This window comes from Heloderma suspectum, chromosome 5 (assembly GCF_057233095.1).
Source record: "Heloderma suspectum isolate Gila_16-S chromosome 5, 16-S_ref, whole genome shotgun sequence".
NCBI classification, from domain to species: domain Eukaryota; kingdom Metazoa; phylum Chordata; class Lepidosauria; order Squamata; family Helodermatidae; genus Heloderma; species Heloderma suspectum.
In genome coordinates this window covers 73,647,859-73,657,948 of record NC_139462.1, presented here as the reverse complement: position 1 = coordinate 73,657,948, position 10,090 = coordinate 73,647,859, and the positions used below count along the sequence as shown (strand labels likewise).

Here is a 10,090-nt window from a genome sequence, read left to right as displayed (position 1 = left end):
GGACTCGACCTTGGGGGAGCTCGGGGCGCTGACGGCCAACAGGAAGCTCTGGCATGGGCTGGTCCATGAAGTCACGAAGAGTCGGAGGCGACTGACCGAATAAACAACAACATACTTTAAACTGAGACTTTTTGTCTTATCAGATGGCAGGATGAAAAACTGCTCTCTTCTGAGAACCATACTTGAGAATGGTCAACATGCGGCTCTTTCATATTTTTTCCAGTCAAAATACAACTAGTTCCTTCAGTCTATCTGCAAAGTAATAGTCATGATCTTATGAGGTTTCACTATTACTGAGTATAGGCATCGTGATTAAATACAAGTCCCAAACAAGCTTTAGGAAAAACAAATATGCAAAGTTTTATTAAAGAAAATAGGTCAAAATGACAATAATTTTGGTCATATTTAAAGCATCCAGGAATTAACTGATTTTTTTATGAACATGTTCACATATAGTACACAGTCATTAATAGCAGCTAGAGTTACACAGGAATAGTTTTAAATGACATGCAAGTAAAACAGAGCTCCATACATCCATTTTACACCTGTAATTATGTCCATGCCAGGTATTAACCCCTATGACAGAGTTAAGATAGATACATCAAAACATAACAAAGGAGATCTTAATAAATAAGATTCACCAATATGTAAGTTAAAAATGTTTTGGCATTATGTTTTCTGTGGCATTTATTTGTTTTAAAGCATTGGTAAATATCAAAATATACACCTCTGTTTTACAACATAGTACTGGCATACTTCAAAGTACCATGCCAATTATAAATAGTATCATCAAGTTCCAAACAGGTATAAAGGAAAGGTACTTACACACACTTAAATATGCACACAATAATAATGTAACCAAAGATGTTTAGAAAAGCTACCAGGCTCTCATGCCAGCTTGTACTACTAAACTGGGATTCAATACCCCTCCAGAAAACCTATAGCTCATGGATATTCCCCTTTTTCTTTGGAAAAAAGACAAGTTTACCTTCACTAGGTCACACTACTTCATTTTCCACTAAAAAAAAATCCATAGTCAACCATGACAGACATGATTGGTCCTTAAGGAGTTTTGTCCAGATATCTAGCAAACAAGAACTTGTGGTCCATACAACTTCACTACACCTTAGTCAGATGCAGCTTTATGTCAAATAATGCTACACATTGCTTCAACCTAGAATAATCTTCATTTTCATCCTTAATTGTAGCAGATCACAGCATCCAATATGTCCCAATGTGCAGCGACAAGTTGAGAAGTGCTTTGATGCTTGACCACTTCAATACCACTTGTTAAAGCTTGCTTCTAGTGCATAATCAAGGTGAAAAAATATTTACGCCAACAACTCACAATGGTTTGTCAATAACAGTAACACCTGGAGAGAGAGAAGCAAGATTTGAACTCTGGTTTAGGGTAACATTCCTATTTGGGTACCCTAATACTACTAAGCACTTGTGTTCAAGCAGTTCACATGCATTATCGTTATGAAAACCCTGTAAAGCAGGAGTCTCCAACCTTTTTGGGCCCATGTGCACGTTTGGCATTTTGAAAAAGTGCCCTGGGCACCACCACAAATTAGCTGCTGTAGGGGGGTGGAGGGCCAATCACAAATATGCTGTGAGCTCCCCTTATCTGTGTTTGTATGTGTGCAAGAATGTGCATCCTGTGTGTGCGTTACTCATTCTGGCTTCTCTCTCTCTGGCTCTTCTTTCTTCCTTTTTTTCCTGTGTCTCATCCCCCCGCCCCCAGCTCCTCTTTCCTTCTTTCTCTCTGGCTCCTTCCCTCCCTCCCTCCCTCCCTCCCTCCCTCCCTCCCTCCCTCCCTCCCTCGCTCCTCTCCTAATTAAAGACAATGGAGCGATTAATTCATTGGCTTTAATAGGAACGAAAAAACCCCCTACCAAAAATTGTCTGGAGAGGGGGGCAAAGGCCATCCCCTATTGTTGCCCCAAGGGTCCTTGGCAGCTGATGGACTTTACCCCCTCAGCTGTTTTTCGGGATGTTATTAAAACCAATTGATAAATTGCTCCATTGGCTTTAATGGAGAGGGCTAAAGTCCCCTGCCAAAAATCAGCTGAAATGGGGCAAGAACCCTGCTAAGGGTCCTGCTAAGGACCCTGTTGGTCCAAGGGTCCTTGGTGGCAGTGGGAAGAATTTGTTTTTTGGCAGGATTCTTTTCTCTCCTTATTAAAAACCAATGGACTAATCGCTGCATTGACTTTAATAGGGAAGGGAAAAGCTCACCTACTGAAAATTGGCTGACGGTGGGCTGAAGGTCACCCCCTGTCAAAAAACCTGTTGCCCCAAATATCCTTAGTTGAGGGGTGGATATCACAGCCCCTCCAGCTTGTTTTCTGCAGGGGGGGTCCCCATGTGAAGGAAATGGCAGAATCACTCCATTCACTCGCAGAGGGGTAAACAGCTTGGCAGGCACCTCAGCCTGGCCTTGGGAGTGCAGTGGCACCCATGGACACTGCACTGAAGACCCCTGCTGTAAAGGGAGCAGCTTGCTAAAGGTCACTCTACAACGATGAAACAAAGTTTTAACATACCTCAGAAATACTAATATATGACAGAAGCTGCAATGTTATTTCAACAAATTATGGAAATTGGTTAGTTTATATTATACATTCATTGGTCCCTTTTTCTCTAAGAACATTTAGGCTAGGCTAATTAGCAGTCAGCAATTTGGCATTGTTCCATGCAAGATTAACCCTAGTTGTTACAGCATTTCTTGCTGTTGCTCTTTTATAAAATGACATAGACACCTCTGAGAAGTACTCATCTAACCTTCTGAAGAGGAGATTCCAAAGAAAAATAGAAATCAAAACGTAAGATTTTGTCCTGAGCTCATTTCAGATACGAATTTCCTTCCATTGTGTCCAGACACTATGCTTAATTCCATTTTTACCCCATCCATCTTACAAGGGCCATTTCATATGTTACACTTATTGAGGGAGTATAATCAAGTGAACTGCCCTTTATTAGCCTCCAGAAGAAGGGAAATGCCTCCTTTTTTCCTCCCAGATGAAGGGAGTCATGTGGACGTTTGGGCTGAAGTGACATCAGTATGCAAATTATATCCAGTTCTATCTTTGTTTCCATCTACTTGTTCTTGGGAGGTTGTAGGGTTCTTCAACCAGCATCTGGAGGCAGTTTTGGGGTGCGTGAGGATGAACAAGCTGGGACTTAATCCAAGTGTTGTGGGTAGGGAAACCAACTACTCTGGATGAAAGTTTACAACTTGTCTTAGATGGGACTGCACTGTCCCTGAAAGACCATGTGCTTTACTAACTGGGGAAGCTCAAGTGACTACACTTGTCAGGAGTGCTTTTTGCCAGCTTAGGCTGTGTAGTGAGTTTGACATCGGAAGAAAGACAAGGAGTCACGTGTGAATGTACACAGCATCCTAAATGCTGTTTGAGTGCATAGACACCTGTACAGCCTAACATAGTGGGCAGATTTCAGTTAATTAAGTAGGAAACAAGGTAATTTAACAGCTTCACATGTCAACAATCCTGGAGCTGCCTGGCCTTTGCCTAGTTACCTCATCCCTCCAAGGTAGTATGTTTTGCCCAGTCTTACTGAAAAGCTGAGAAACTTTCCCTCTCATGCTGGAATGTTGTGGCCCTTTCTCATAGAAAGGGGAGACTTATCTCCCAGCTGGAATGCTTCAGGCTCCTTCTGGAAAGTGGGAGGGAGCTATATAAGCTCATACCAAGAGCAACTTGGTCTCGTTCCAAGAGGAAACATGCACAGCCAGCTTGGAGGAACTTGGGTCTGTGGGAGTGACACCCTGTGTGCTGTGGGGACCTGGGCACACCACTAGCTGTGATGGCCAGTTTTGATTGGCTGAAGGGCCATGTGAACTATCTGCATTTCTTTCTGCATCCATTTATCGCCTGTGTGTAATCAATAAACTGTTAATCTGATGCATCTGTGACCTCATTTCATTTTGGCAACCTTTGAATCACATTTGACAGGGACCTAAGTAACTCAGGATCCCAGAGTCAGTACAGGCTGTTATGCCAGCTGCAGCCATATCTGGGGAGGACAGTTCTTGCCTCATTTATCCATGTACTAGTGACATCCAGGCGGGGTTACTGTAATGTACTCTACATGGGGCTGTCTTTTAAGTCAATTTGGAAACTTCAGCTAGTACAGAATACAACTGCCCAAGTGTTGGTGGCAGACAAGGCAGTCGGGCTCATGTGACACCTATACTGCATCAGTTGCACTGATTGCCAGTGTGTTTCTGGGCCCAATTTAAAATGCTAGTTTTAACATTTAAAGCATTAAATGGTTTGGAACCAAGTTACTTGAAGGACTGCCTTCATCTATATCAGCCTATCCATACTTAAAGATCAGCAACGGAGGTCCTTCTTACTTGCCCACCTTTGAGGGTAGTTAAGTTGGAAATACAAGGAAGAGGGCCTTTTCTGCACATCTGGAATTGGTTGCCAGCTGCAGGTCTGACTATTATTGCCAGCTTTTAGGAAAGCCCTGAAGATCCATTCAGGTTTTGGTTTTTGTCCTTTTCCTGTGTTTTATTGGACCATTTGTGGCTTTTATCTGCAACTGTTTAACATTTTAGCACTGTTTTGACTGGATGTTTGTTATTATTGCTGGTATTTATTACTTTCTGCGGTTTTATTGTATGGAATGTTATTATATAAGCAGCATTGGGAGGGCTTTTTTCTTAAAAGTGACCTAGCAATATTATAAATAAAAATACCTGCATAGCTCCTTCCAGTACTCATACATGATGATACAACCATCCACTTATCTGTTGTTGGATTATAATATTCCACTGTTGCCAAGTTACAGGAACCATCATCTCCTCCAACTACATATAAGAGCCCATTTACAGCACAAACTCCTAATAAAAAGCAAAAATAGTGTGATTGTTTGGTATCTTAGCTACCCAGGCAATATTTGTTGCCAGAAGGCATCAAAAGCAGTCAGCATTAAGACCTTTCTAGGTTATCAGTCTATGACTCAGTGAATGCACAGTTCTTACTTGTCATATGGTATATGTATGTATTCCCCAAAGTTAGATCTGGAACTAGTGACTTTTCACAATATCCAAAATTGCAGAAATTTATTATGCCCATTGCTGTTTGGTTTATGAGGAATGTGGGTGCATGAGGAATGTGGGTGAATGAGCATGTTATTGGATAACATTCAGTTTCTCAGTAACCAAAACCAAATCCTGTCAGGCACACAAATATGCCTCGGGTGCTATGTGAGCATTTTACGCCTTCCTGCAAGCTAATGTCTGCTCTTTTTAATACTATATGAAAAATTCATTGTCAGCTGTAATATTTACCTGCATTTCTCCTACACATATTCATATCTGCAACCTGTTTCCATGTATTGAGGGTTGGATCATATACTTCAACACTTTTCCTAACTAAAGGGCCATCGTGCCCCCCTACTGCATACAATAAATTGTTTAAGACACCGACACCTGTAAGGAGAAAATATAAAATCAGTTAACATTAGGTTCAGAAAAGTCCACGTTTTGGAGTGCTATCAAGTTTGACGAACCTTGAGAATTGGGGTCCAGGGAAATTACATCAGAAATATTTTCAGTTACAACAGAAGTCATACAAATATTGAGTTTCACACTGACAAACACACATACTTTCTATTTATACAGAACTTTGAGTGTTTGAAGTGTCTACACACAGTTTTCACTAATCAAAATAAACCTGAAAGATGGTTCAGTATTTTTATCCCCATACTGTAGCTGGAATAATGAAGCTGAGAGCGTGTGGCTTGCTAAAGCCTACGTAGTGAGTTTGAGAGAGGAGTGAGCTTTGAACCAATGACCTCCTGGTTCACAACGGACTCTTAGCCACTATCCTACAGCCGTTCTTGGGTCTTCCATCTTGTACCAAGCTATTAACTCAGTACAGGTCATTGGATGCAAGAACTATGGCGTCCTTCAACAGATTATCCAAGTCAAGAAAATATAGCTTAACAAGGATAAAAAGGCAGTGGAAGTAAGCTCTTTTGGAAACCAGGTGTATACCAAACAAACTGCAGAGTGCAAGAGAGGCATACTCTAGCCTCTGCCACCAGTCTGGAAAGCAAGGGCCACTGGGAAGTTGCACCTCTTGCCTCCCATGAAGAATATCATGGCAAGGGGGAGACCAACCTGACCTCATCTATTGGCCAGTGAAGGCGCAGTGCTCCAATGGTTGCTTTCCTTTTCCCTCCCCATTCCTTTTTTTTTTTGTACTGTTTATATTAGATTGTGAACCAGCAGGACGGGACTGTCTTATCTTTTAATACCTGTCCAGCACTTAGAAACCATGAGGTGCTTTATGAACAAAAATGTCAACAGAACCTGCCAAGATTGAGGCTGCAACCCTATGCACACTTGCCCAAGGGTAAAACCCACTGAATTCAGCAGGGCTTACTTCTGAGTAAATATACTTAGGATAACACTACAAGTGTAAAACACTTGCTAACAGGGACAATAAGATAGGAAAAGTAATGTTCCCAAGCTGAACTAATGAGATAAAACCGAGGAATTATACAGAAAGATTTTAAACTGCTGAAAAAAATGGTGGGGAGATCAGAAAACCCTTGTTCATATTTGAAAATGAGCCTAGTGCATGGTTGCAATCCAGGGACATGCACACAAAAGAATTATTGGCAAGTCTCATGCAGAACCAGAAGGTGCTTAAAAAATGTATTTGTGGAGTAGTTTGGGAGTGTTGCTGGAAGCTTTTGACAGAAATGCTTAAATAAGTGTTTTTTTAAAGAATAGTATTGTTTTTCGACCAGTACCTCTTACATCAAAACTACAAATTGCTTTGAAAAGGCAGGGGAGATTAAGCAGCAGTTTAATGATTAGCTACAGAAAATTACAGATGGGAAACACTGTGCAGTTTGTGCGTGCTTCCTGCTTGCACCCTAAATGTAGTATGAACTGCAATCCAGAGAGTTGCTCATGTACTTCCTTAATTTTTAAGGGACTTTTACACTTACTCTGAATTGTAGTCGTCTACAAAGATGGTAAGAATTTCAAGTAGACCCAGCAGCTTTGTTGGGTACATCATACCATGAGAGCTAGCTATACCCCATAGTCTGAAGGCACATGAGGCAGCCACCTTGTGAAGCTAAGCAGGTTTGAGTCCGGTCAGTGCTTGGAGGGGACACCACCTGGGAACCACATGTAGCCAACCTGAGTTCCATGATGGAAGGAAGGTGGAATACAAATGTAATACGATAAATAAATAATACATTATCTACACTAGGGTCTGGTTTGGGATGTGGCAGCAGTGGATCTTTAGGTTGTGTACCTACCACCCTTCCTCACCTCTAGAATGGTGACACTTGAACTGTGAGATATCATGAGACCTCCTTGATCCCACAACTCAAAACCTGGATTTCAAAATTCATCTGGATCAGACAGATCACACATTCAGATAAATGCAATACTTTCCTGGTTCAGGACTTATATACATGCAATGTGGAGGAGGCACGTGCAAATGAGAGACCTGTCCCCAAACTCATTGTATGTATATACGTTCAAGGAGCAGTAGTGTAATCTGGACCTCACTGGAGGTTTGAAGAGCTGCAATTACTGGAACAAAACTGGCACCACACCTGAGCATCGGAGACCACCAACATGTGACGCATTCATCCACCCACGTATTCTTCCATGACACAGTTCTTAACATTAGCTCTCATTTAAGTTTTGCGTGCTCACCTGCTCCACTACGCCTAGTGCCCATTTCTGCAACATAGGTCCATTCATTTGAACTATAGTTATAGCATTCCACTGTACTAAGGCACTGACGTGATGCACCATCATAGCCACCAACTGCATACAGCATACCTAGAAATATGATTAGCAAATTATGTATATGTTCATATACACATACGTAGATTGTCACAATATACTATATGTCTTCTGTAAACAGTGCTGAGGATTACATCAAGAAACATTTATCTCTGAAGATCATTTAAGCGGCTGATTTTGATCAGAAAGTGGATGCTCTCATGTAAATTAGTTAAAGAAGCAATGCAGTTTGATTGATGTTCTGCATAAATGCAGGTTGCTTACCTGTAACTGTAGTTCTTCAACTGGTCATCTGTGCATTCACACATATGGGCTCTGCACCTGCGCTGAATCTCATTTGGGAAGCTTCCGTAGCTGAGGAATGTTTTGGTGGGAACCCTTCCCCCACCGTCCACTGTGCATGTCCCAGCAGATTCCCGCCCATTCCCTCAGTTCCTTGAGACCGCCTAATGTGGCCTCGGACGCAAGGAAAACAATCGCGCCTCGGTACCAACACTGAATGCGACATTGACACCGAAGCGGGGACAGTGGGAGGGTTGTGTGAATGCGCAGATGACCACTCAAAGAACTACAGTTACAGGTAAGCAACCTGCATTTCTTTTTCGTGCTCTCTGTGCATCACACATATGGGCAATTAACAATCTCACTTACCAGAGGCAGGTAGGTGTCTTAAGCCAAGACTGATGATAGCACGGCTCGCCCAAAAGCAAAGTCCGAACGTGTTTGAACACGCAGCGTAGTGCTTCACAAATGTCAACGGTTTCAACCATGTTGCTGCCCTGTGCAAGTCCGACAGCGGTGAGCCTCTGGTGAAATTTATAGATGTGGCTACTGCTCAAGTGGAATGCGCTCCAAGGTGATGAGGGTATTCCAATCCCAACAAATCATAGGCCAAGCCAATGGTTTGCATAATCCAGGAAGCCAGTCTTTGGGAGGAGACAGGAGAGCCCCTCTTGGGACTGCCGTAGCAAACAAAAAGGTGTTGCGTGGTACAGAACGATGCTGTCCTGGATTTGTAGAAAGCCAATGCCCTCCTGGCATTGAGAGCATGCAATTTCTTCTCCAGGTAAGAAGAAGGGTCTGGAAAAAAGGTTGGTAGCGATATGGTCTGGTTGACGTGAAAGTCAGAGACCACTTTGGGCAGAAAATCAATATCCGGCCTGAGGTCAACCTTGTCCTTAAGAGAGATCGTGTAAGGGTGGTCCACCCTCAAGGAACAGGGTTCACTGACAACGTCTAGAGGATGTGATGGCGACCAAAAAGACAACTTTCCATGAGAATAGGCGAAGGTCTGTCATGGCCAAAGGTTCGAAGGGCTTCAAGAGGAGAGCATGAAAGACCACTGAAAGACTTCTTTGAGGAACCAAAGTTCGAACTGGAGGGGCCAAGTTCTTTAGACCCCACAGGAACTGGTGAATAGCAGGGTGAGTAAAGAGGGAGAAATCTTGAACTGGCCCTCTGTAACAAGAATGAGCCGTTAGATAAACTCTAAAAGATGAACATCTTAAACCTTTTTGAAACAAACTAGGGGAAAAAAAGAACATTCTCCAAAGAAGCCTGAAGAGGATCGAAAGCATGAAGATTGGCAAAGGACTGAAAGGACGACCACTTTGCAGCTTAGGAAGGACGGGTAGCTGGCTTCCTTGCCACATCCAGGATTGCCTGAACTCTGGGTTGAACTCGAGGAGGAGTAATCACTGTTGGATCCTCCAAGTTGTGAGCTTTAATGTGTCAAGATCTGGGTGACGAATCCTGCCTCGGTCTCGAGCTATCAGGTCCAGATCCTATGAAAGGTGGAGGAACTGTCTCCTCAATAGACAAAGTAAAGCTGGGAACCATGGCTGTCTCGGCCACCAAAAAGCAATGAGAATGCAGTCCGTCCCATCATGCACTATCTTCTGCAGCACCTTGGAGAGGAGGGGAAACAGTGGAAACAGATAGAAAAGTTTTCCCTGCCACTGAATCTGGAATGCATCGCTGAAAGATAATCAACTGACCTCCGCTCTTGTACAGAAGTGGGTGCATATGGCACTCGCCGGAGTGGCGAACAAGTATGTTGTTGGATTGCCCCAATGCTGGAAGAGGAGATCCAGAATACAAGCCAACATCTGCCACTCATGAGGAGACTGGTACATTCGGCTTGGAGTGTCTGCTAAGCCATTGTCCTTTCTGGCAATATGAAGAGAAGAGCACTCAAGAGAATGCCTCACTGAATTGCCCATTGAAAGATGTCCAACGTGAGGCTGACAAGTCGTGAAGAGCGCATCTTGCCCT

The 10,090-nt window shown here is 42.9% G+C and overlaps 1 protein-coding gene across 3 annotated transcripts in view; it reads right to left on the bottom strand.

Annotated features, from left to right (window-relative positions):
• Window positions 1-337: 337 nt before the first annotated feature.
• KLHL2 (kelch like family member 2) overlaps window positions 338-10,090 on the bottom strand; it is a 69,764-nt gene continuing 60,011 nt past the window's right edge. For 2 of the 3 annotated variants that reach the window (XM_084856392.1, XM_084856394.1), the window contains 4 exons: window positions 7,724-7,852; window positions 5,327-5,467; window positions 4,733-4,876; window positions 338-1,373 (listed from right to left, as the gene is read on the bottom strand). In XM_084856392.1, coding sequence (XP_084712518.1) covers window positions 1,345-1,373; window positions 4,733-4,876; window positions 5,327-5,467; window positions 7,724-7,852 — 443 coding nt within the window. In that variant the 3' untranslated portion in view covers window positions 338-1,344. The remainder of the gene's footprint in view (window positions 1,374-4,732; window positions 4,877-5,326; window positions 5,468-7,723; window positions 7,853-10,090) is intronic. The other variant, XM_084856393.1, reaches the window with a different exon arrangement.